Here is a 26,485-nt window from a genome sequence, read left to right as displayed (position 1 = left end):
CTACTGATGTAGAAGCAGATAGGCATTGGGTAAGGGTGGGAGGAATGTCTTCAGGTATTATCCCAAAGCTGTTGCTACACTGATGATGTTTTGGCAGAAGGTTGTCTCACTCCTAGTTGCCTTGTCTGTGATATTTGGCTGCATAGGAAGTTTTTTCCAGGTGTTTAATGGGGATTTAACACTGAGATCGTCCTTTGCATTATCTTGTGTTCTTTTTGTTTTAAATTGCTTTTGGGAAACAATTAAATTAATGTTGCATGATTTTACTTCTCTTTCTTTTAGTCTCCTGATAACTTCAATGGGTCACATTAAACTAACAGACTTTGGACTGTCCAAAATTGGGTTAATGAGTCTTACAACTAATCTTTATGAGGGCCACATTGAGAAGGATACCAGGGAATTCCTGGACAAGCAGGTAAGCTGAAAAAATTTGTCTGTTGATGTGGGATTCAGGATTCTGTCTTGGGATAGAATCAGATTTGTAGCACTCCTTCTCTGCCTTGATGCTGTGCACGGTAAAATGGGAGGAAAAAATGCAAGTCCATTCTCATGTTTGTACATGAATTGACATTGTTTTTTATTTTAGCTTCTTGTTTTGGAGTCATGCACTTCAGCTCCTAGTTTAGGATACTGCAAGGGTGGCCCAGGCAGCAGTGCAGATGTAATCAGAAGTTGGTTTAGGGATGTAACAGGGGTTTTGATGGAAGGTTGTTCCACGATCTCCCCCTTCTGGTGCTTAGAAAGTTGATGGCAAGTTTCTGTATGTTTCTTGTAATTTTGTCTAACGGCTTAAACATTGATTTTTATCCCCATGATATTTACTAAGGGTAATTTTTCTCTTTAGCCTTCATTTTGCTAGGCTTAACCAGCTAAGTTCTTGTAGCTAACAAGATAGATTTTCCTTTGATGAATGAATAACTTTTCCATGTAATTCTTTCTGTCTGAGTTGTTATTTTCTGGGTGTAGTTGAAAGAACTGTTCCAGATGCAGGCTCACCAGTGCCTTGTATAATGGGATTAAAAATTGCTTCTCTCTTCTGGGAATACCCAGGATTGCAACAAAATTTTCAGCTGAATTTTTAGTTATGCCAAGTGTTGATTCATAATCATCCTGTGGTGCTGTCTTTGCTTCTGAGTAAGGATGCTTTTTCTAGCACAACTCTCCTAGGTCATTACATCAGATTCTTGCACTTTACAGTGTTATATTTTTTACAACTATTTTATTATTGTTGTTGGTGTTTCTAAGCCCCAGGCAACTTAGAGCTTCCAAAGTAATTTCCTTAGCCATTGTCCATGCCAGCTGTACCTCCCAAGATTAAGGCTGTAGTGTGTAATCATGCTGTGCTGCTAATTCTACATCTGTGAAGCTAAATTCTGTTAGCACAGAGATGTGAGAGGTTTGTCAAAACTCAGTTCCTGATTGCTGTAGCTGTGCCAGCAGACATCCATCAAGCTGTCAGACCTAAACACACAGAATATGCATTTTTCCCATCTGCTTTCCTCTGCATGCACCAGAGAACTACTTAGCTGACATGTCCACACTAGGAACATTTCATTTCATGTGATGTTATTTCAGAGCAGATAATGTGTTTAAATATAGGCTCTTGCTCCATGGAAGCAGTTCACAGCATGAAGTGGTTGGTGGCGAAACATTAATAACTTCCATGTAAAGCTCTGAGGGGGGAAAGAAAGAAAAGAAAGAAAGGAAAGGAAGGAAGGAAGAAAGAAAAAGAAAGAAAGAAGGAAAGAAAGAAAGAAGGAAGGAAAGAAAGAAGGAAAGAAGGAAAGAAGGAAAGAAGGAAAGAAGGAAAGAAAGAAAGAAAGAAGAAAGAAAGAAAGAAAGAAAGAAAGAAAGAAAGAAAGAAAGAAAGAAAGAAAGAAAGAAAGAAAGAAAGAAAGAGAAAGAAGCTTTGACACAAAATTGGCAATTTGTAAATTTATTGCTTTCTTGCATGTTTTTCTTGAGGTCTGTGGGACTCCAGAGTACATTGCACCAGAAGTGATCCTGCGCCAGGGCTATGGGAAGCCCGTGGATTGGTGGGCCATGGGAGTTATCCTCTATGAGTTCCTGGTCGGCTGCGTTCCTTTCTTTGGGGACACACCTGAAGAGCTGTTTGGGCAAGTGATCAGTGGTAAGTTTCTGCTCAGGCTCTGAAAGGGTTTAAAAAATGTGCTTTGAAAATAATTGAGGATCCACAGTTTAGTCAGGAAGGACTAGGTATAAAATAATGGGGTTTAATTTTAGTATTTCTAAATTTCTGTGTCCAAGCAGCTTCCATCTGATTTCATCTATGGAAACTTGTTGTATTGCTTAACATCTTCCTAAATAATTCTGTCATGGTGTGGGAGTCATACAAATCCTTGTGAGATTGAGGAAAAATATTTGGGGATTTTTCTGTTCTTTTAACTTAAATGATGGAGAATATGAAAGGAGTAGCCACCAACTGGTCTAATTCAGGCTCATTTTGGTTATTTTTTTTGTAGGTCCAAGTGCTAGTCAATTATTAATTTTGTACCAGTAAGATGAAAGGAAATTCTGAGCACAATACATTGAAGTTGTTGTACTCAGTACCTTCACATCTTGTGGCCTTTTAAACCTGTCTCATGCTTGGAGTTGGGCAGACAATTGCTTTGTGTTCACTCAGTGATTATGCCAGTGAAATCATTTCCTATTGGGAATGTTTTCTGAAGCAGTAAATTTTTAACACACTTGGCAAATGTCCTTTGTAAAAAGCAAATTTCAGCAAAGCACTAAATTTGATGCATGAAATCGTTACCTGTGAATTGTTCTCTCTGTTCCAAGTATAACCACTGTGGAATGTGCAGCAGGAGATACAGCCACAGTATTGTCACTGTCTTTGTTTATGGATTGTCATGGAAGTCCCATTTCATACTTTATTAATAGAGTCCTTAAAGCTTTTTTTTTTTTTCTCCACAAGCACTGCTTGGATTGACAGCAGCTTTAGCTGATGCTGAATTTTATGCATTTTGGAAAATGTCAATGCTTGAATTATATTAAGCTGCTGAATTCAAGGTATTTATGCTTCTGGGGCAGTTCTCAACGCTGCACTTTGAGGTATAGGAGTGTGAATGGTTATTCAAATTCGTTGGGAAGCAGGTAGAAAATGTCAAGTCTCTTTTTGTCCCCAGATGAAATTGCCTGGCCAGAAGGAGATGATGCACTGCCCCCAGATGCCCAGGACCTCATTTCTAAGCTTCTCCGCCAAAATCCTCTGGAAAGAATGGGAACAGGTAAGAACCTTGTGCACAGGAAGACATTGTCCAGAAGCAGGGGATGAAGCTAGTGCATGCACACCCACTCATGCTGAGGAATGCTTAAATAAAGCTGGGGAGCAGTTTATGCTGGATTCAGTGTAGTGGAGTTCTGGGAATGATGTCAAATGTCCATGAGCCAGGCAGATATTACTGTCTGGGAAACAGGAAAGGGGCACTGTCAGCTTGGCAACATAACTTCTCTGATTTCTGCTGTTCCATTGTTGGCTTGAGGGTTGTGACTCCGTTTCAACAGAGTATAATCAGATTTCTTTGAAGTTCTCTTGGAGTAGGGGCTTAATCCCTGCCGTGGATGTGAATTCCTGGGTGTAGTAAAATAAATGAAAACTTTCCCATTCCTAGAGGCCTGTAGTGTAGAATTCTCCAAACATACAGCAAAGTCTGATAATCTTTTTGGCAAAGTCGGATACATATGTCAGTCTTTCTGTATTATAATGTCAGATTTAAAGTTTTTCAAGCCAACACTTCTTGTTTCCTCAGAGTAAATAATCGTAAATAATCTCTAGCAATACTCTTGTTTTAAAGTAATTTGTGCAACACTGTGGCTTCACATGACAGCTCATCTTTCATGGATTTGATTAGTTTAATTTAATTTGGGATTTCCAATTCAGAACTACGCTTTAAGGATTAAAAAAAAAAGCTTAAATATGTAACAGTTCCAAAAGGCACATGTATTCAGCAGACTTAGCACATGTGCACACAAGGGTGATGAATACATCATGAATTAATAATGACATCAGATGGTTTTCACATGTTCTTCTCTACTTAAAATCCATGTACTTGAAAGATGTTGCTGTCATGGAAAAGATGTAGAGTTTCTAGCTTATAAATTGAGTTGATGGGCTGATTTTTTGTTTTATTTCTTATATACCTGTAGTGCTGAGACTGCTGTTTCACTTTGCATGTCGTAGTGCCACTGGCACTCAGCAAACCTTTTATCTCTTTTCCTCTGCTCTTTTCTAAAAAGACAGTAGCATCTGCTATGAATATTAATTTCATTTGAAAAAAATGCATAAACTGGTAGTCTTTTTTTACTTTTTCCTTCTGGGTACCCAAGCTTCTGAGCTTAATAACAATGGATACTAATTCAGGAGGATAGGTGAGCCCTGCCTTGTTCTGGGCACATGAATGAGTTTATTCGCTCATTGAATGAACAGTGGAGTTGTGAGCTGTCACTCACATTCTAAGTGCCTCTCAGAGTTTTCTCTCTTTAATCACTTATGAACAAGATGGTGTTCAGAGTTTGAAAATTTTAAATTAAGGTGTTAGTTCTTAATCTTGCAGCTCACTGTGGAATGCAATAGATGATGCTGTCTTCCAGCACGTGTATTGCTGCTAAACAGGAAGGGGAGGTGGGAAGGAGGAAATCTTGTTCAGGTTTTATCCTGCATGGCCACTTTGGTAAAAGGATATGTTGTTTCTCAAAATTCCTGGAAAATGTGTGACTTAAAAGTACTTGAGTACATTCTCTTAGGCTCTTGATATTTTTAGGGTTTGTTTTTCATGTTATGCAAACGCTGAAAGAAATACTCTGCAATAAAAGGTGCTTATTTCAGGTAGTGCCTTTGAAGTGAAGCAGCATCGGTTCTTTAAAGATTTGGACTGGAATGGATTACTCCGGCAGAAAGCTGAATTCATCCCACAGTTGGAATCTGAGGATGACACAAGCTATTTTGACAGTAAGACTCAAGATTTGGCCTAAACGGCATCATATTTCTTGTGCATATTTCACTTTTGAAATTGTTGGAGCTAAGTCATTTTAGAAATTGAATAAAACGCTTTATGGAAATTGCTTTAAAAAGTTTCTGTTGAATGCCAAATAAGGTTTCTTTGAAGGCAAATTAATTTTAAATGAAAAAAATGTTGCTGCTGGAGTCAATTGGCCTTTTGCTGGTGCCTGTGGTCCTGCCAGCCATGGGCCTGCAGTGAGAGGTGCTGCCATCGTCATGCTGGGTTCATTAAACTTCTTCCAAAGCATTTGGTAAATCCAAATTCCTTGAGTTTTTTGAGCAATATCATCTTTCCCTGGTGACTGTTTTAAGCCAATAAATGTTTAAAACAAAACAAAACAAACCCTAGACCTTGAAGACAAGTATGTGGGGAAAATTCTTAAGAGATTTGAAGTAATTTGATTTTTTAAAATTATTATTATTTTGAATGCTGCAAGTGTCTCACTTTATTTTAGTATTACTAACTCTAACGGGATAGGAAGTGCCTGTGTGGTGTGTATAAATGTCTGGGAATTGCCATGGTATCAGTGCTATGTAAGATTCCTGGTATTTCAAGATAAGCCCCAGACAGTGTCAGTGCTCGTGGGAGAGAAGTGAGGAGTGTCATAGGAGGGATGGAGAGATCTCTGCTCCCAGAGCCTCTGCTCCCTAACTTTTTTCATTTGACTTGGGGAGCTGAGCAGGTGGAAAGGGCTTGGTCAGGGTGAGGTCTTTCCCCCTCTCCAGCTGCAGAATGCGATACTGGCTATTTCAGTTCCCTGAGATACGGAAATTTCTGCTCTACATCAATGGAATCTCTCCCATCTCGGGGCCCTGGGACTGGCTGAATCTGTGTGAAGCACATTTTTGCTCTGCTCCTGTGCTTTGCTGAGAGTGAAAGGGGGGAGAGAGCAGCTGCCTCCAGCCCTTGGCTCTCACACTGCACAAGCAGTGATTCCATTTAGACAGTGCTCTTCCAGTTTGGGGAAGGGGCTTTTATGCTGGGGCTCGTTTGGAGAGGTGAGAGGATTGGGAGAGAGAGAGAGAGATGGACTGAGAAATCTCTGTGTGGTTGCTGCAGAGAGCAGTTGGAGTCAAGCTGTGCAGAGGGGGCAGAGGTGGAGTTTCTACATGAGTTGAGGTTGCACTGGTACAACATTCATGGAGAAACTGATGTGGTGGGGTTTCTCACCACTAACTGGTCCTACAGGATGTGGAAACTTTGGTCACTGAGCTGGGTCAGTGACTGGCAGAGGCCCAGTGCAGCAACCACGAGCAGATCCTGGTGGATAAAAGCAAAACCACTGGGGCTATCAAATCAGAATGATGGGAAGCTCCCCATGTGCCCAGGCACACTCGGTATCAGGGTGACCTTGATGTGCGTCCTGTTTTATAAAGGCTGGAATTCTCACGTCAGGAAGTATCTCACATAGACACCGATAGGAGTTGGCGGTGCTGTTATAAACCCTAATGCAGAAAATGTTAGAATTTATAGAAGTAGCTTTCTGGCTGATGTGGTGCAGCAGATTTGGCTCAGTGTAGTTATCAGCTTTCTGTAGCCAAACTTATTAGTGCCCACCCCACAAAATCCACTGTGGCTGGCTAAGAAATCCAGTGCTGCAAATCTCAAAGCACGAAATCTCTTTGGAAGACGTTTTTGCATTAAAAATAGCTTTGCATATTGGCTGCTTGCCCATTTTCTTTCACAAAATCTAATCCTTTTCCTAGTTGCAGGAGGGAAAAAAGGAGATTTTCTTTTGGCGTAATTTTTTTTTTTTAAGTAGGTATGTATGTATGTATGCAGGATGGACTTTGTGCAATCAAAAAGCTGTTTATTGTAAAGTTGGACACTGAATTGTTTCCGTGTTTCCTTTCACATGATTGTTTGCTATAGGGAAGAAATATCCCTACCATGAGAAGTCTGCAGGATTAGACACCTTCTGTGTATCAGCTGCTTCCAGAATGGAATACAGCTGACAGGATAAGATAAATTCAGTGCCAAGGAGATATTATTCACTAGCAATTGCATGGGATGAGCAAAAACTGGCTGGGTATGTTTCAGCATTAAGGGAAATACCCTGCATGGTGTATAAACATTCAAAGTTCTTTCAGCAGACCAGTAGCAATGCTTGAGGTGTGAGTTGCCAGCACTCCCCACACTGATGCAAGTGCCATGTCTTGTTCCCAGCCCGTTCAGAGCGGTACCAGCACCTGGATTCAGAAGAGGAAGAGGACACTAATGATGATGATCACGTGGAAATTCGGCAGTTTTCCTCGTGCTCACCCAGGTTCAGCAAGGTAGGGACATGCTGACTTGTTGAAAGAAAACAATCTAGAGAGGAACATGGTTTCTTTATTTTGTATGGGGCAGATTTTAATCCTGTGGATGCTCTGTGTGATCTCGTGGTGTGTAGTACTCACTGAGGAAAGAAAGCAGTGCGTAAATTGTTTACTCTGTGGTAGTTTGTAGCCTGTTAGAAGATGAGTATGACATTTTTTATTCCTTAATATTTCACCAATATGCAGGGCATTGTGTAGGTCTCTTCTGCATCTGATAGAGTTTGATGTTTTTACCAGTGACCTGGATGCTGGCATAGGGAGTATCCAAAACTTACTTGCTTTGAGCAGTGTCATTCTGAAAGGACCTTCCATAGGTAATAAAATGGTTTGGGGATGAAAATGGATTCTGACATTTGGAATAAGGGTCTAAAATCAAAGGGGTAAGAATATCATTGGAGTTTACATCACTCATTGTCTCAAATATAGCCTGAGGAGCAAAAGGCAAGGTGACAATTTGAAAGAGAAGGGTCTTGGCACAAAGTCCTTCATGAGTCAGATGTGCCAGATTTTTGGAGCAATAATTTTCCATACTGGGATTACCAGTAGGAAGGCCATTGCTGGTCTGTACTGGCCAATGTTCTTGAAAATGAACATGGACCAGTAAAAGGGAGTCCAAGGAAAGCAGCAAGAATGACATGAGTTCTACAAAACATAAAAACTCTGGTGTTTTCAAATACAGAACTAGAAGGAAAGGGCTACATTGGTCTTTCTGATAAAATATAATATGTTTGGGAGGGCAGAAGGGAAAAGAAACGCTGTTTTGAGGCAGCCGCTTTATGAATTGTATTTCCCTCTTAGTGAGATGGGAGTAGGAATTTTACTTAGGAGCTCTGAAAGGTATTTCAATTTTTCACAGCACTTCCTCCAGTTTTCCATTGCTGAAGTCAGTTTTAAGGACCAGTTTGTTCTTTGTCCTCAGCCAGGCTACAGTGGTTTAAATAACAGTTACTCTTAATTTTATGGAGTTGCTCCTGATTTGCATCACTAAAAGTATGTTTAAAATTGGACCTGAAGATTAGTTGGTGTTTTGAAAAAGTTCTCATGAGTACGTAAGAGTTTCTTTTCTCTGCCTTTTCTCACCATGAGGATTACTCATTTGTTAGACTGAAGCTTTTCTTTAGGGTTCAATGTTTTTGCCACAAAGAGAGAAAGTTCACTTTTAATGAATTTATTTTAAGACTTGGAAAATTATACAGCGTTTGTAATGTGGGAGGCATAAAAGGCTCATTATATTTTGAAATTCTTGTCTGACAATTCAGCCATATGATTTATTAATAGTTATCTTGTTGATGCTCTGAATTTTTAATAACATTATTTTCATTAATCTCTTCTTATGTAAATTAGGTCCACAGTCAAGTGTAGTTTTAAAAGGATGGATTTTTTTGCTTAATCATTTAATTATTTAAAGACGGCTGTAAAACCAAGAAAGGCACTTTCATTAAGCTGTCAGCATTGTAGTAGATTCCTTGAGGAGGGCAGGACTTTTTTGTTCTGAAATAAGCTTGGGGCAATGCTGATAGACTGATGATAATGAAATGGGGTCATGAGCATGATGCCTATCACTGAAGTGAATTTGTGTAGTAAGATTTCAAGATCCAGATGCCAGCCCTCAAGAGTTGTGCAGCTGTCTTTAGCAATGGCTCCTCTTAGATTTGAGAATCGTTAAAACCAAAAATCAAAGTTGTTTCACAAAGTTTGTCAGTGTTTCTGTTGTGTTTTCAAAGGAGAGGCGTTGTTGTAGAAAAGCATTTTAGCATTTCTGAAGCTGGGTGTTTTTCCTTTCCTCCCTGGCACACCTTGAGCATGTCGCATCTGCACTGTGTTATTTGGTCAAAGAACATTACCAAGTTCACGCTTTCAGGGGGAAATTTCAAGAGGAGATTTTCCCCCTTGCTCAGAAAAGGCCCCGTGGGTTGGTTTTCCCTGCACAGAAGATCTTTTTGCTGCACGCAGGTGTACAGCAGCATGGAACGACTTTCCATCCACGAGGAGAGGAAGACTCCACCACCAACCAAGCGGAGCCTGAGTGAGGAGAAGGATGATCGGCTCGACAGCCTTGGGGGCTTGAAGAGCCGGGACCGCAGCTGGGTCATTGGGTCTCCTGAAATGTGAGTCCTGTGCAACTGAGTCTTCTGTTTTCCCACAGCAGCTAAGAAAGACCAGGCAAAGCTTTCTATGACCAGTGTTAGGTGAGGAGAGTTTCTTATGTTGTATTTCCACAGCAGAAGCTCAGATTGAATAGCTAAAAGTGAATGCGTAGAAGCTATATGGGCCTTAAATGTATCTAGCTGAGTACTAACATCTTCTAAATTTGTAGCAAATACTTTTAATGAATTTAAAGGTATTCTGACCTTAAGGGCAGATTTCTTATGTTACGTCAGAGATGTACCCGCATCGGTTTCTTTCTTAAATCAATGCAAATTCTGGTGTTGCCAGACTTTGACCTTTTGTTACAAAGTAGAGAAATTGTTAGGAAAGTTCAAAGTTTCAAAAGTTCAGAATATGCCCAAAACATCTTGTGCTCTAATAAAAAAATGTCAGTAAATTATATGAATACCCAGAATTTGGATAGCTGCCATGTTTCTGGCATTACTGAAAACTTACCTTATAAAAGGGATGTCTCTCATTTTGTGCAACCCCTGTGCAACTTTTAAACTAATGTTTGGCATTAGAAAGCACATAAAGTGTGGCTCTGACCTAATCTGTATGACTCCATTAAAAATGTTTTACAGATTGCACTCATAACTGAGGTGCACTTCATTTTGCATCAGGCCTTCCTGGCTGCTAATTTAGAGCAACTTTGAAAGAAAAATTAATCTAATTCCAAAAGGAACATGAAGCATGATATGCATTCTGCAATTGTAATTTATTTTTTTTAATAATATTTAATATCACGTTCATTGTACTGTATTTTTTCTTCGGGTTTATCCCTTCCTTTCCTAGAGGCTTAACTTGGAATTGGAATAATAATAATTAGAATTGGATTGGATTTTTGGAATTGGATGGAATTGGATTGAAAAAGGAATTGGAATAATTGGAATAATAATCTAATTGGAAATCTAAATTGGAATCAATTGGAAATCCAAACTCAGGTGGTGCCCCAAGCCTTTGCAGTTTTAACTCCCAGTGCTGTAGCTTGGTCGCCGAACTCCACCCAAAATTGGCTTCGGGTGTGTGTGAGTTGGGTCAGTGCCCTGTTTTCACCCTTGCACGTTCATCGCCCCTGACTCACCGGGGGGCCGTGTCTCGGTTCTGTCCCCAGCCTGCGCAAGCGCCTGTCCATGTCCGAGTCCTCGCACACGGAGAGCGACTCCAGCCCGCCGCTGACGGTGCGGCGCCGCTGCTCGGGGCTCCTGGACATGCCCCGCTTCGCCATCTCCGCCGAGGACGAGGGGGCCGCCCTCAAACGGCCCCAGTCCGAGGGGATGCTCCTGTCCACGGTGCAGGCGCGGGAGGGGCTGCCCGTGCCCATTCCAGAGCAGCCTGTGGAGCACGAGCTGCAGCTGGAAGGGGATGCCGCAGCCACCACCCCCTCCACGGCCGCCGGCAGCGCCCCAACGCTGGCAGGTACGTGCGTGGTGTGGGGGTGTCCCGGTCCCCAAGGAGGAGGTGTTGCCTTGCAGAGAATAACTCTGCCGAACTGGCTCTGGCTGTCAGGGGATGTCACTGCCTCATGCTAAGTAGATATTTGAGTGTGGTTTTGTGGATGTGCTTGCCTTTGAAATAATGCCAGTGGTTTTGTCTCCTCAAAAATTGCATCTTAGATTTCAGTCCTGTCGCTTCAAATTGATTGAGGTCTTCTCGTGCTTGAGATGCATATGATCTATGCCTACTTACAACCACTGGGTGCCTACCTGAGACAGCATTAATTTAAGCATTAATCAGAACAGATCACTGCTGAGTTGGAGCTGGAGAACGTGGGTGTCAGCCATACCAACAGATCCCTGCTTCCTGTGGTTTTGCTCATTCCAAGAGTTTGGAGAAACTTGAATTATGGTGGGGAAAGCGGGGCTTTTGTCAGGGACATGGTACTTAGTTTAACAGCCAAATATGTCAAAATTCATCCAGTTGCAGTCTTAGAAAAGTGCAGCCTAAATTTAGTAGAGTGGCTCCTAGAAGTCAGTGTTTGATTTCTCAGCAACTTTGACTGTCCTGGGGTTTTTCTCCACCTCTGGGCTGAGCTGAACCTCCCTATGGTGGTGCCCTGGGTTGCTCCAGTGCAGGATTGAGCTCTGAGTGCTGGAGTGTTCCCAGCTCCTGCCCCTTTCAGGGCATTGGGAAGACAAGGGGGTGAAGCTGCCTGTTCCTGAGAACAGAGAAGGGAACTGCTGGAAAATAGAAAGGAGGGGAACCAAAAGGAAGTTTGGAACAATGGAAGAAAGAGGGGAAGTTGAAATGAAGGTTGGCAAAAGAAAATTTGAGAAAGGAGGCATAATTAGGGGAAGGAGTAGATTGTAGGGTTGAATAACAAGGACTAACTGGGTAAGAAAATAAGAAACAAGTTGCTGGGAGAAACTGGGAGCAAGCAGGCAAAGCAATTGTGATGCATTGAGAATGGAGAGGAAAGGGGTACTGAGGAAGTAGTCAGAATGGCAGCAAGAATGGCCAAGGTGAAGGGCACTGGATGCAGAAGGTGGAAGTGCCCTAGAAGAAATTTGCCTCCAGAGTAAAGCCAAAGATTCCCACATCTTATTATTCCTCTTCTGCAATTCAGTCTGTAAAATTCCTTCAAGATTGTCCCATTCCCCTTTATTGCCCATGCTCCCTGAAGAGGCCTGGTGCCATCACGTGAAGAAGAGTGGAAGAAGGAAGCTGCCTCATACTTGCTTGGCATAGGTGCCATAAGTGAAACCTTGGGTTCTCAATTTCATGCTAAGAGCCTAGAAAAAGGCTATTAAAAATGGCCTTCCATTGCTAATTCAAGTATCTGCAATGTGAGATTGGCAAACATGAAGTTCTCCTGGGCAGCCTGCTCCCCTGAGCTCAATACATTAGAGCAGTCTTTGATCTAGTGCATGGAATCCAGGGATACCAGTGTTCAGTGTCCCCAAGTCAGTGGCTTGAAAGGAGTTTAATTCCTGTCACTGTCTCAGAGTGCTCCTCTAGTTTATATGGCACATTTTCCCATGCAGCCTTCAAATCCGGGTTTCTCATTGTCTGGGAGCCTGATTTGAAACTCTGTGGCTCTTAAATGTTGAACAAGCATCTGGACCTGAGCTCTATGAGAATGGTGCTTTGAATTTTTATTTTCATGATACTTCCTGCTTCACTTAGTATGCAGAGCAGTACTGCCCACTTAAATAACAATGATCAATGTTTTGTTCTGTCCTCATTGTTCAAAACGTGGCCCTTAGGCTTTATTTATTGCATGCTGCTTAAAATTTGCTTTTGAAGACAGAATGATTAATTTCCCTTGTGGAATGCTGTGATGCTCGCCGGTTTCATTTCTAAGCACCTTGTAAATTCTAATTACTGTATTTTCACAGTGCCCCTTTAAGGTATCACATGGGGGACTGAGGCACCGGCCTTGAGTACAGGACCCCCAACCCCCAGCATCCTCTGCTGTTACATGCCCGGTCTGATCTTCAAGATTACTTTGCATTTTATATCTAATTATAGCAGGTTAAGTAATTCAAGACTAAATTGCAATGGTGCGCAGAAGGGGGCAAATTAAGGTTGTCTTTGCAATCCATATTTTTACTTTCCCTGAGTTGAGTACCTTAGTATTCTCTTAAAGTGGATTTTTTATGTGCAACTTGAGTAGAACCTGGCTCTTCTATTACAGGCAGTTTTAACTTAAAGATTGACAGTTCTTGCTGGTTGTAAAAATGCAGCACTTTCTATAAAGCTGTTTTCATCTATGAACGATCCCATTGAAATGGTGTGCAGAAGTGCACCACAGATTTAGGATTCATGGAACTGCCACTGAACAATGTGATTTCAGTAGCGAGCTTTTCCACAGAACAGAAGCTGCTAATTTTCTGTGTTCGGAATAACACCATTTCTGTAAATAAAAATTCAAGCCCTAGGGTTTCTTCTTAGGAAAATTTACTCTTGGACTTCATGTAAACATGACTTTGATTTAATGTATTTTGCCTGTAGGGGAATAGACTGTTAGGAATTCCCTGTGGTTCTAATCTGTTTTAATTTAAACTGTAGCTGGGAGCACTGCAGATTTCTCTGATCCACGAGCTCGCAGTAATAGCAATGAAGGCCCAGACTTTACCACTCCAAAAGCCATCAGCGATTTGGCAGTGCGGCGGGCACGACACAGGTTGCTCTCTGGGGAATCAGGGGAGAAACGTACCTCGAGACCTGTCAATAAAGTGATTAAATCAGCATCTGCTACTGCCTTGTCTCTCCTGATTCCCTCAGGTAAGAAATGCCTTGAGTGAGGCATTGTCAGAATCTGCAAGCACTAAACAAAAGGTCTGCAGACAGATCCTCCCCCTTCGCTCTCCTGGAATAATGCCTTGGCTGGCAGGAGGGGAGAGAGCTGACTTTTACAGTCGGTTTAATATTTCCTGCTCACAGGTTGATGAGCACTGCTGTGCCACAGACAGGAGCGTTGCGCGTGTGGTCTGACTGCAGCTTCTGCAAATGGCAGCTGGGCCCTGTTCTTGCCCTGGTTTTGGTTAAATTGACTCCTAGCTGGTCTCTAGACAATGGTGCAGCAAGGACGTATAGTGGCACAGGATGATTTTAACCCTCCAAGCGCTGTTTTTGAGGTCACATGCTAACTGCAGCGCTGTTTGGGAATGAAATGTGTCTGGTGCATTTATGCATGGGGAAGCTTCAACAACTCCAGATAACTTTGTTGAGATTGAGTGCTCAAGAACTGAACAGTGTAAGTAACTCACTCAACACTGAGTTGCTCACCTTGTTGGCCCAGCTCTGTCTACAAGCAAAACCAGACCTTTAAAATTCCCAATGCCAGGTGATAACTCCTAGAGAGCAGCTCAGCCATACTGAGCTGTGACAGACTGGTTCAGCAGAAGGAGTTTCTCCCCACAGGGATTTTGTCCCTTTCCAGAGGATAAGACCATGCTGTATTTCCAGGGCTGTGCCTGTTCCTGCCTAGATGGGAGCAGGGAATGCAGCTGGGCCATGAGCAATGCCCACCTGTTCCTCCCAGCAGTGAGCTGGAGGCAGGAATGCACCTGCTCTTGGCAGCCTTGTAGTGATGCACATCACATTTCTTGTGCTTTGGGCGTCAGTTGCTTTTTGAACTACAAACTCCCTCATGAAAACCTCTAAAATGTGTACTTAATCACCCAGCAAAGGTTTCTCCAGAGCTGCTCTCCTCTGCCAGGTAAATATGTGCTGGACGATTCAGCAGGTGTTTCTTAATGGATTAGAGATTACCTTCTACAGCTGCATTTAGTATTCCTGCTCTTTGGATTTATTTTACTGATGTTGACCAGCTTCACTTTAAAATGAGAGTCCTGTATTTGCTTTGTACTTTAAAAAGTGGGTGTTGTTCCACCAGCAAGCATAGTCAGGTAGTTTATCTGACAGCCCAGCCCATGGCTGTTCATTCTGGAAACTCACTCAGAAGTACACTTGTGATGTTGCTTTTCTGTAGCAAAGTCCCTGCAGCAGCTATTGTTTTAGGGTTAAATATTTTTGCCCCTGTGAATTTAAAACACTACCAAAACTGCCTAGACATAGTTGTTGGCTGATCACCTACTCATTCCTTTCCTGTTAATACTAACTGATTTGGATTTATCTCAGCAGCAGTGTGTAACTTGCACCAAAGTCTAGATGTATCTGATCTTTTGGAGGAGGATAGTACGTGATAACCTAATGGGGAAATGGGGTGTTGCAGGATTGTGCCTAGAGCAAATGCTCGTGATGGGTTGTAAATCCTGGAAAGAGAAGTAGAAAACACTGTGACCCAACCGTAATTCTGTATGAGCAGTGCACTAAACGTACACCTCCAAATGTTCCTTTTTGGAAACTCTGCTATTTGTATTGCAAAGCATGAATTAGTTGAAGCTGCAGACAGACCCAGCTCTGGTGAAGGCCACTGGAAGATAACGGTTTCGTAGCTGTTCTCTAACAAGAATTTTCTCTCTTTCGGAGGCCTATTTTCCTAATTTTTACCCACCTTTGTGTCATCACTGTAGATCACCACACGTGTTCTCCATTGGCCAGTCCAATGTCACCTCATTCTCTCTCCTCCAACCCATCTTCGAGGGACTCCTCACCCAGCCGCGACTTTTCTCCTGCTATCGCAAACCTGAAACCACCAATCATCATCCATCGGGCTGGAAAGAAATACGGTTTCACCCTGCGCGCCATTCGCGTCTATATGGGTGACAGTGATATCTACACTGTGCATCACATGGTCTGGGTAGGTCTCTGCTTTTCTGAAAAGAGGACCCTCGGGGCCACAAATGCATCTAGCCAGGGCTGTGGGGTTTAGCTTTAGAAATTGTGTTTTGCCACCTTGTTTTCTTCTCACCGTAATCACACCCAAAGTTATCTTTTTGGCGTGGGGGGGAACCTTTTATAAATAAGTAAATAAGAGCACTTGGGGCTTTCCGGTAGTTTTCAAGCCCGTCACAGAACCACAGCAACATTTCTTTACTTCTTTTTCCCCTGGTTACATGAATCCACCTTCCTTTACCTGCGGCACATCCTTTAAAGCATGTTTCTGTGTACATACCCTCTTTCTCTTTATTGGGGTTGTTGCATGAGGGCCCATTATAGCTAATTTATTCAGACTTGTGTTAGTGATTATAACCTGCTTCTGATCATTTCAGTCTGCTGGGGTTTTCCAAGCAGTCGCTTGGAATTGATTACAAGCCTTAAAGCATCACTGCTGCTATGCTGATTGCCATGGGATTTAGCTCTTGGCTTAGTTGTTGTGAGCTGTGCTAAAAGGTCTGGTTTCCATGACTGTATCGCTTCCTTCTCACTACTGCTGGTACTTGATCTCCGTGTTCCTTTTGTGTTAGTGTAGATGGCTTCTAGGAATGATCCATTCCCCGAAGCAGCGTTGTTAGGATTGTGTAGATAGGGAGAATGCAGTCAGGTTAAAGGTGATTCATTCTTTTCCTTGCACTTTGGTGTTCTTTAGATAATATGGACTTCACATGCTTTGGTCCTTGTTTAACACTCATTCTGAGAGAAATAATCTGAAACTGAATTTTTGCCTTGCCCCTCTCTTGCTTTCCTTGAACAATGCTGAGTTTAGCAAGATACTCATTTGGAATCTTCCCTGGCTAGAGAGAGAGATGTGCATTCCCCTGCACATCTGTCTCCTCATGGTGAAGGAGGCTCACATTCTTGACCAGGGACAGGGGAAAGGAAGTGTGTTCAGAGGGGAAAAGTGTGGTGTTGGATAGGTTAATAAAGGATGGGAAGTGGAAGAAGCAGCTCTGTTTGGGATGAGATGCAATATAGGCACCTTTAAACACATGGCAGTCTTCCTTAAAAGTCTGTTGGCCACCTTGGGTTCCAGCATGTACATGGAAGGATGCTGGATTCGGGATGGCAAAGAAATTGAAAAAGTCTGAATGTCTGGAAATCAAGAGCATCTGGGTACCATTCCTGAGTGCTGTAAAATTTTTGGAAGTGTGTTAAGCCTTTTGCTTTGGGAAGAGCTGGTCTCTCGATCAGCTTAACCATCCTGGCTGCCTTGGATCGGGATAGGACTGGCAGGAGGCTGGGGGGAGTGGAGGAACGCAGGGTTTTGTGCTTGGCTGTGCCAGGGGTGATTTCTTTCACCCTTCTCTGAAGCAGCTGAGGCAGGAAGCGACACGGATGGGCTTTGAGTCCCATCTGGGCCAGTGGTCTTGCACATTCCCCTTCTCAATCCAGTCTCCCCTTGTTGTTGGCAGCACGTGGAGGAAGGGGGTCCGGCAAACGAAGCGGGTCTGCGGGAAGGGGATCTGATCACCCATGTCAACGGGGAGCCGGTCCATGGGCTGGTGCACACCGAAGTGGTGGAGCTGATTCTGAAGGTAGGGGCGCAGCGCTGTTAACATTTTGGAAGAAGTGAGCAGCTTGTTTAAAGTATATGTAATTGGCATTGTCTGAAATACAAGTGTGCACACAGCACCTGGTGGTATTTAAGAGCAGCTTTGTACTGGTTGGTGTTGAAATTATCAGGTTAAATGACTTGTGTTTGATACCTCTCTGAGCAGAATCTCTTCACAGAAAAAGAACTACCCCGGAGTTCTGTACTGTTCCAAGAGACAGAAGTCTTTGGGATTGTAAATAGAGAATCAGTCAGGATTATTATTTTTTTAACATGAGTGAGATAAGCCATGCTCTGTGTTGCAGATTCATCATGATAGATGCCTGATATGCTCACATCTGCCATCAGTCAGAGCATTGGGAATAGGATTGGTGACAGAATATCACTTTGTTCAAGTTTCCAAGTATTACAAGTATTAAATTGAGTCATTTGGGATCTCAATGGGAGAGGTCAGATGCTGTGTTCTGCCTGCTCTGGGAAGCTTTACCTACCAGCTGTGGTCTGAGCTAATCATTTGTGAAAGCCTGACTAACGAGGGCTCTCTCTCAGCAATTCCTTAATAAATGATAGACGGAAATGCTAAGGGGAAAAATGGAGTTTGACAAAGGATTACAAAATGGAAGGCAGCAATAAACTAGCAGCCTACCTGCTTTGCCTGCAGATCTGCTTCAAATAACCATGTTTTAAGCAATGTCTCTTTGTCTTGTGTCTGACAGAGCGGAAATAAAGTGTCCATCTCCACCACACCATTTGAGAACACGTCCATCAAAGTTGGTCCAGCTCGAAAAGCCAGCTACAAGTCCAAGATGGCTCGTAGGAACAAGAGGAGCAAAACAAAGGATGGTCAGGAAAGGTTTGTTTTGATGTTTCTCTGTTGAAATTAAAGAGTAACCAATACAATGTAAGAGATCTTTAGAGAGATCTTACCAAATCCATTTGCAGATAATGTATATCAGCAGGTATGTCCTTTAGTTCTTTTCTTCCTTTTTTTTCTCTTTTACTGTGACACAAAATTGACTGAAACATGCTGGTAAAGGTAAATAAATCATTTGGGCTTGTAAACACCCTTTGAATGCTCTTCCCCAGTAAGAAGAAGAGTTCCCTGTTGAGGAAGATCACCAAACAAGCATCGCTGCTTCACACCAGCCGGAGTTTATCATCCCTGAACCGATCTCTGTCATCTGGAGAAAGTGTGCCTGGCTCCCCAACTCACAACCTGTCTCCTCGGTCACCAACCCAGAGCTACAGATCCACTCCAGAGTCTGTACACTCAGGTAAAAAAAGGAGACATGAAACAAAGCAAAACTAAGCAGAAAAATCCAGTCAAATGAGAAAGTATTGGAGGAGACTTCTGCTGATTGATTAATTTTGGAAATAAAATACACCGCAGCAGGTAGTAGGTCTCTTTGTGAAGCAAATGACAGAGGTGATGCCGATTACCTTAAGGATAGATGTGTTCTTATTCATTGATTCATTTAGAAATGAAAATCTATGCATCCTTTTAAGAATGCACTTGCTGTACTTCAGCATCCTTCCACTTTGATGAGAATGTGTGTTGTAAGTTGCAATCTTTTCATAGCAATTTGACACATTTTCTGTGTTCAGAGAAAAGAAATCAAAACAGTGTGGCAAAGTCATATTTGAAAATTGAATCAGCTGCTGGAATAAAGACTTTTGCATCCGGAGAATAGCAATGGAGCACGTGGTTTGTCTGATGAAAGGGGATTTTTTTCCAGAAAAGTGTTCTCATAGCTGAGTATTTCTTACTGTGCTCTGGTGTTGGGTGCTAATGATGTGAATTTCCATCAGAAGCCTGGCAATGTTGCCTTCAGTATTACTGCTGTGCTTTGGAGTAACATGGCATTGTGTCTTGACTTATTTTCAGTAACTTGTTTTAACGGCCAAATATGTATTAATCTTCTTGTATTTTTTTCTTTTTTCTTTTTTTTTTCTTTCTCCTTCCTTCTTTTAAGTTGGTGGCAATTCTTCCCAGAGCAGCTCTCCCAGTTCCAGTGTTCCCAATTCTCCAGCCAGCTCGGGACACATCCGGCCCAGCTCTCTGCATGGCCTGGCACCAAAGCTCCAGAGGCAGTACAGATCTCCAAGGCGTAAATCTGCAGGAAACATCCCCCTGTCCCCCCTGGCTCACACTCCATCCCCAACCCCACAGTCCACGTCACCGCAGCGCTCCCCGTCTCCTTTGCCAGGACACTCAGTTGGCAGCTCCAGTATTATCCAGTCTTTCCCAGTAAAACTACACTCCTCTCCACCACTCGTGAGACAGATTTCTCGCCCCAAAAGTGCCGAGCCCCCTCGGTCTCCTTTGCTGAAGAGAGTGCAGTCGGCCGAGAAACTGGCTGCCTCTCTGTCCTCTGAGAAGAAGCTGGGTTCCTCACGGAAGCATAGCTTGGATATCTCTCACTCTGAGTTCAAGAAGGAGATGTTACAGCGGGATCCCAGCCTCCAGAGCCTACAGGAATCCGCCAACGAAACGACGGGCAGCAAACTTGGGCTGGCGGAAAAAGGGATGCTGCAGAAGCCGGGCTCACGGAAGCTGGGTGCCATTCGGCAGGACAGGGTGGAGAGGAGGGAGTCCCTGCAAAAGCAGGAGGCCATCAGAGAAGTAGATTCTTCAGAAGATGAAACAGATGATGGTTCGGAAGACAGTCAGGATGGGAGAAGGCTGGACAAGCCCCGTGGCAGTGGAGACCAAGGCTCAGATTCTTTTAATGAGGATAATAAGTTTTCGTCTAAATTGGAAAGCAAGGACAGTATTGAAGACGATGCCTTTCTACCTGAAGATCCAAAAGGTGCAGAAGATTTGCAGAAGGGAAATACGCAACAAGCAAAGCCTGTTTCAGAGCCACTGCAAATCAGTGTGCATCCCTCCCTTCCAGAGCTCCCCTCAAGAACTTCTCCGGAAAAACTAGCTGATTCAGAAAAAGCATTCCTAAAATCAGAAACAACTGCAAAGGAGCATAAATTGCCAGAAAACAAAACTATGGAGTGTTTTGGTCCAAAAGACGGGCCTTCTGAAGCAGTCAAAGACCTCGGGAGAACTCCAGGTACTCAAAAACCAGTAGATCGCACAGATCATACGCAGTGCCCGTCTATCAAACTCCTGGAACTTGAAGAAGGTGTTTCTTCTGGGGCCTCCTGTGGTAAACTTGACTTGAAAGAGCCTGTGCTAAGAGAAAGCAGTCAGCAAAAACAGGATTCCAAACCTCTGCCCGCACTTTCCTCATGGTGCACGGCAAACACGAGCACTCCTGTCGCGGTGAGCCCCACAGACCGCGGTGAGAAGGGTCGCAGGGAGACGCCTCAGCCTGTGGAACAGCACAGCTCCTCATTTCTGTCTCCTGGGAGCGCCAGTGAAACGTCCCAAAGAAGTCCTAGCCCCGACAAGCAGCAGCCCAGCTCATCCCAGGGAGAGGGTGCTTCAACCTCCAGCAAAACGAGCCCGGCAGGACCCGTGTCCTCCCCTCTCCTCGTCCCCGGTGCCATCGAGCGCGCGCTCTCCGTGTCACAGTTGGTGCCCCTGGCCCAGAGCGTGCTGGGCCCTTTGAAGCTCAGTATGTCTGGATCTGCAGAGGTGGAAGCGAGAAAGGATTTGGGTGCCTCCTGTAAAGAGGAGAGAGATTTGAAACAAAAAAGGCAGGAAATTTCACAAGTAGGAGAGTGTCAAGAGAAAGCCAAACCCTCTAGCACAGACGTTCTGACCACGAGGAGCGAGTCCTGTGCAGAGCCCTTACACCCAGCAAAGCCCTGGGAGGCAGTGTGTCCCGTGGGGGACAAGAAGGAGGCAGCGTGTCCTGTGGTGGTCAAAAAGGAGGCACCTTTTTGCAGTGCTAAAGCGTCTGAGGCGTTGGCAGGCAGCTGCAAAATCACTCAGTCAAAAGAGCTGTCTCATGCTACTGGACAAGCAGCTCCGAGAGCCTCTCCTCTGCCAGATGGCAGCACGAGGCCCTGTAAAGAAGGGACTGTGGCACAAGCAAGAAGCAAAGAGGTTGGAAACCAGTTAAAAATACAAGACTTTCCCCTGTCACATGATGATGCTGTAAAGAAAACATAGCAGCATCGCTGGTACTCATGGACTCTGGAGCGTTCTACATTCAAAATAGAGACTGCATGTTTGAATTTTGTAATATACACTAATATAAAATAGAACTTGTGTACATCTATTTTTGGGAGGGTTTTTTTCATACTGTTTTTTGTGTTTTTTCATCCTTGCTATTCTATTTTTGTACACAGTAGTGCTTGCTGTTTGAGGTCTCTTTAGAACAGGGTATCTTTAAAGCAGGGCTTAAGAAACACTTTGGTTTTATTTTTTTTCCCTTCCTTCCACACCTTTTTTTTTTTTTTTTTTGCCTGAGTTTAGGGCCTGATGTGCTCTTCCCTCTATTTCTGCATTTATTTGAGATCCCAAAAATTCTGTGTGCAAAAAAAGGCAGCTTGTTTTTAAATTTCTGCTTTTCAGCATTCTCTTTGAAATTCCATTGAAGTTCACAGATGTGAAGTTTTTGCTCCAGTTTCACAATCTGATGGCCCTTGACAAAGATAAGAACCTACCCTCTTGTCTGCAAGTTATTCTGAAACTACAGACCCTCTTTGGTGCAAGCAAAACCTCTTTGTCACCGTGTGTCTTCACAGTCCTGTGTCCTTAGAGGATGTGGAGACAAAGGACTTGGCTGGAGAGATTGGACAGAGAGAGATCCCTGTCTCCTCTTTAAAACAAGTAAGAGTATTTTTCAATGGAATTAGCAGAAAGAGAAATCTCCAATCCATAAGCTGGCTTTTTTGGTGATTGTTTTTACTTATCTGTATGGGACACATTGCAACTTTACCCTCTTTTTTAAAAAAAAAAAATTAGTGATGTTTTATCTTCCTTTCTCTGGCTTCAATTCATAACCTGCCCTGCCTCAGAGTAAGTGACCCCAGGAAAGGGGTGCCTGTAGGTTGGTTTTAAAGTAGAGAAATTTGTAGTAGAAATGTGTCTGGCAAAGTTATCTCGATGAAAAATGAGAGACTTTTTGGAGACCTTTCCTTCTCTTGGTGAGTCTAAATAGGTAGGGATTTTAAGGTGTCCCTTAACATTTCTGAACTGGGGCTTGGGAAACTTGCTGAGTTTTCCGAATTTGCCCGTTTTAAAAACAAACCCATGAAGAGTTCAGACTCCTCGAGTTCTGTGGTCAAGCTGCAAGCAGACTTCAAAACACATGTGATATTTTCAGATTTCAGCTTTGATAGCTAGATCATTTCCACTGCTGAGGTCACTTTGCATTAAAAACTTACTCTTTGCTCCTAGGTTTAGACATCGCTTTGCTTTGAGTGTGACCGACTCTGGGTGACAGTGCTCCTTGCTGAGGACTAGACCAATAATACTGCACCAATAAATGTGTTGAGTGGTGATACCCGTAGCACTGTAAGCCCTTTCTTCATCTAATTAAAGGTTCCTCTCAATGAACACTCCCATCATTCGTCCCAGATTGTGCTCAGCTTGTATCCTAGTCTTGTCTGAGTGGATCTCCCTGCGGATCACCCGTGAGGGATAGTGCCCTGCTCACTGGCTTACTCTGTTAGAAGCAGAATGACTGTGCAACAGTATTCCAGGCTAAACCCCATCTCTGTTGCTCTGATTTCCTTACACTGCTGCTTCCTTCACTGTCCTGGCTTTCTCTGAACTTGAAATTTTGATTCGCTTCCCCTAAATGCAGATATGTTTATTCTGTAGGAATATATTTTCTTCTTCTCTCAGTCTGATTTCAGTACAACCCACACTCGCAAAAATCTCTGGAATCTCACCCTGTTTCTTTCTGTGTAGCAGTTGTTCCCCCCCCCATTATATACTTGATTTTGGCTGCTTGGATTTCATTTCTGGACCAAGTTTTGGTTTGGTTTGAGCTTTCTTTTTTTAACATGTTTAGATGAGTGTTTACTCCGTGTGTCAGTGTGAACATGTATGGTGTTGCTACTACACTAACCAAAGCCTCGGCACTCCCGGGTAGCACCTGAATAAACCTAGCTGTGGTGGTATTGAGAGCAGAGCCTGCTGTGCTGTCTCTGCTCTTTTTCCTGGAATTCATAGGCTGCTCATATACACTTGGTTTGCAATTACAAACCACAGTATTTCCACTGCCTTGTCAGGGTCCTGGGTGTCTCCAGCCTCTCCAAGTGCTCTTGGTGGTGAGCGTCATTCAGTGCTGATTTAGAGCAAGAGCAAGTAAGGAACAGACTTGGCAGGATCTGGTACTTGTCTGGCTGGTTTTCTCCCTGATGGGTTGTTTTACTAAAAAATTCTTGAGAAACAGCGCAGGATATTATGGCATGGACAGGAATAGTGAAAAATGGATTTGGCATCCTGAGTCTGTGGTAATTACAAAGACAAGCCTCCTTGACAAGCTGATCTCCTGAGAACACCTGAGCTTGGCGAGATGGAAGTGTCTGTGTAAATTAAGGAGTTGTGTGAGGATGTGGTCCAACCCGGCTGTTCCCTGGGTGGCAGGTCCCCCTTTTCCTTCTGTGTTTAAAAAAACTGAAGGAGAAAACCAACCGCTGCTCCTAGGAGGTGAGCACGGGGTGTGAGCCAGGCTGGGTAACCTGGTTCAGCCCCCACTGGCAGGGCTGGGACTCTGTGATGGTACCACCTGTAAGCTGCTGACTCCCTGCCTTTGCAGCCGGTGCTTCCCAGGCTGAATTGCAGAATTATCCTTTCCTAGGCATAAAAGGAGGAGTGAAAACCCTTGCTATGTCACAGCTTTTGCTGCTTTTGCCTTTGTTGGCCAAAGAAGAGGTGAGGTGTGTGTTTCGTTGCCTCTTTTGTAGCTACGGTACAGAGAGTGGTCAGTGCAATTAAAACTCCCTGGTTTTTTGGAAGCCAAAGCCAAACAGCGTTGCCAGGAAAGCGTTCTAGCAAAGCTCTGTATTCCCTGCTCTTGGTCAGTCCTGCAGTTTCCCTCAGTGTGCCAGGTGCCCCATCATCGCTGGTCCATCTTCTGTCAAATTTACATGGCCCACTTCAGCAAAAGGCTTGGGCGAAAAGACTTCTCCTATTAAATTTTGGTATTAAGCCAGGTAGATACACCAAGATGTATTCCTTGCTCTGCTACAAATTCCTTAAATACCTTCCCAAATAAAAGCTTCATAAATGTGTTGGGGAGGAACAGGACATTGGAAAAGCTGTGTCTGAGGGGCAAGAGCACGTTCCCAGTGCTGACTCAGACCTGCTGTGCCCAAGGGAAGCCCTGGCCAGCGCAGCCCTTGGTCTCCGTGGACAATCCCGAGTCAGGCAGGCAGAAGGTGGAAGTCACGAGCGTGAGGTGTGTGTTTGGTCAATGAGCCGTGCATGTCACCATCCAAATATGCTGCTTTCCTGCTTTGTTTCCCTCTTCCCTTCTGTCAGCTTGGATGTGTCTCCTGCTCCTCATCCGTGTTGGGATGGCAGCGTCTTAAGCTGGGTCGGCCTCCGCAGCTCCTCTGTGCTCCTGCATCCAGCTGGTGCATCCTGCCCCGTGCCTCAGTGTTACTTTTCCCTTTGTCTCTTACTGTTGCAAACTAAGAGAAATGGATGATATTTATTGTAAATATTAGACTTTAGCATTGTACTGGCCACTCCTGGATCCGAATGTTGGAGGCCTTTGGCTGCTGCTGTACTAAAGAGCGCTTGTGGGGGAAGGGGTAGGAGTGACCAGTGGGTTTGTTTGCCACACTTGCATTAAGGTGTGATTTGGAGTATTTTTTTTTTCTTTTTCTTTTTTTTTCCTTTCTTTTTTTTTTTTTCTTCCGAAGAGGGGAGGATAAAATCTTTCTCTGGTTTTCTCTTACTGGATGTGAAGGATAATTCTGTACTTCTAGTAGAAGATTTGACAGAAGTGTGTGTTTACGTTGTGTTCGATTACCATATCCAGGTGGCTGTGAGAGCACCTCCTGCGCTGGGCTCTGCCAAGCCGTGTCACTCAGCACTTAGCTAGATAAGAGAAAGTGTGGAATTTCTGTGTTTTTAGAAACTTGAACAATTGCCACATTATAGCGGTGCAATAATTTTTATTCATGTTGTACCTGCATGTCGATGTTCAAATCCTCCTCCAAAATAAATAATTTTTTTTTTTTTTTTTTTTACATAAATCCAAACTCGTGTTTGTCTCTTGTTTGCTCTCCCCTCAGTTTTCCACAGCTCTGGGAATGGCTGTGCTCCCAACCTGCCTGCTCAACCAGCTGCTTGATGGGGCAGAAAATGGCCTGTGCAGTGTCTGGGTATAGGAGTAACTCTGCCAGGTTGTTTGGGATTTTCTGCTCCACAGGCCAGGTGTGTGGCTAAGCCAAAGCTTTCCACTCTGAAACTCAAGCCCAGAATTTACCATCCTCCACCGAGTCTGTAAGTTTGTAGTGTTTTGTGCCCCTGCTACTGCAGGGTCCTGATGGTAGAAACATGTAAGGGGTAAAAGGTGTAAAAACCTGTCAGACATGAAACTCGGCTGAGCAGGATGAGGATGTGACTGGCCACAACTGCTGTGTCTGATGGGTTCAGGAATTGGATGCACAATAAAATCCGAAGGGCAGGGGCTTGGCGTTGGCTTGGATTATCCAAGAGCCAGCAGGTGCTGCACGGCCCCTTTTTCACCCACTTATTTAGGCAGCCTTGATCCTGCACCACCCAAAACCTTCCCAGAAACAAATCTTCGCTTCCAACATTTGCAGGTGTGTGCCCTCCACTTGGAAAAGCCTTCAAAGGCTATTCCTGTCCTTGGAAACAGAGCTGGGGAGACGTTCGTGTCTGGGGGGATTGGGCTAATCCTCATTCTCTGCTGCCAAGGATGCTCAAAATATCCCGTGTCTCCGTGCTCCAGGGAAGCCGCGGAGCAGGAATCGGGGGCGCAGCTCGGCTCCGCCCGCGGATTTGCAGCGTCCCAGCGCCGTGTCGCTGACGTGGGCTCATCAAAGAGAGATGTTCCTGCCCACGCCGAGCGGGAGCGGAGGGACGGGAGCGCAGCCGGAGGATGGCGATGCCTCTGGAATAACCCGCCTGTCTGTCCGTGCAGGGACCGGGCGTGGAGCTGGCCCTGCCCCATGGCCCAAATCCAGGGCACGAGGTGGGAGCATCGCCCTGGATGAGCAGAGGTGTGCTGCAAGGGCTTTTCAAATTTTTCATGGAAACGGAG

The 26,485-nt window shown here is 43.9% G+C and overlaps 1 protein-coding gene across 8 annotated transcripts in view; it reads left to right on the top strand.

Annotated features, from left to right (window-relative positions):
- MAST2 (microtubule associated serine/threonine kinase 2) overlaps positions 1–25,437 on the top strand; it is a 187,842-nt gene extending 162,405 nt beyond the window's left edge. For all 8 annotated transcript variants that reach the window (XM_040072321.1, XM_040072320.1, XM_040072322.1 and 5 more), the window contains 13 exons: positions 283–415; positions 1,966–2,131; positions 3,150–3,251; positions 4,850–4,972; positions 7,191–7,300; positions 9,296–9,450; positions 10,605–10,909; positions 13,502–13,717; positions 15,472–15,698; positions 17,191–17,313; positions 18,047–18,183; positions 18,417–18,604; positions 19,304–25,437. In XM_040072321.1, coding sequence (XP_039928255.1) covers positions 283–415; positions 1,966–2,131; positions 3,150–3,251; positions 4,850–4,972; positions 7,191–7,300; positions 9,296–9,450; positions 10,605–10,909; positions 13,502–13,717; positions 15,472–15,698; positions 17,191–17,313; positions 18,047–18,183; positions 18,417–18,604; positions 19,304–21,402 — 4,084 coding nt within the window. In that variant the 3' untranslated portion in view covers positions 21,403–25,437. The remainder of the gene's footprint in view (positions 1–282; positions 416–1,965; positions 2,132–3,149; positions 3,252–4,849; positions 4,973–7,190; positions 7,301–9,295; positions 9,451–10,604; positions 10,910–13,501; positions 13,718–15,471; positions 15,699–17,190; positions 17,314–18,046; positions 18,184–18,416; positions 18,605–19,303) is intronic.
- Positions 25,438–26,485: the final 1,048 nt, after the last annotated feature.

Source organism: Hirundo rustica, chromosome 9, assembly GCF_015227805.2.
Source record: "Hirundo rustica isolate bHirRus1 chromosome 9, bHirRus1.pri.v3, whole genome shotgun sequence".
Taxonomy (NCBI): Eukaryota; Metazoa; Chordata; class Aves; order Passeriformes; family Hirundinidae; genus Hirundo; species Hirundo rustica.
Note: the sequence above shows the minus strand (reverse complement) of the source record. Positions and strands in the feature narration are given on the sequence as shown.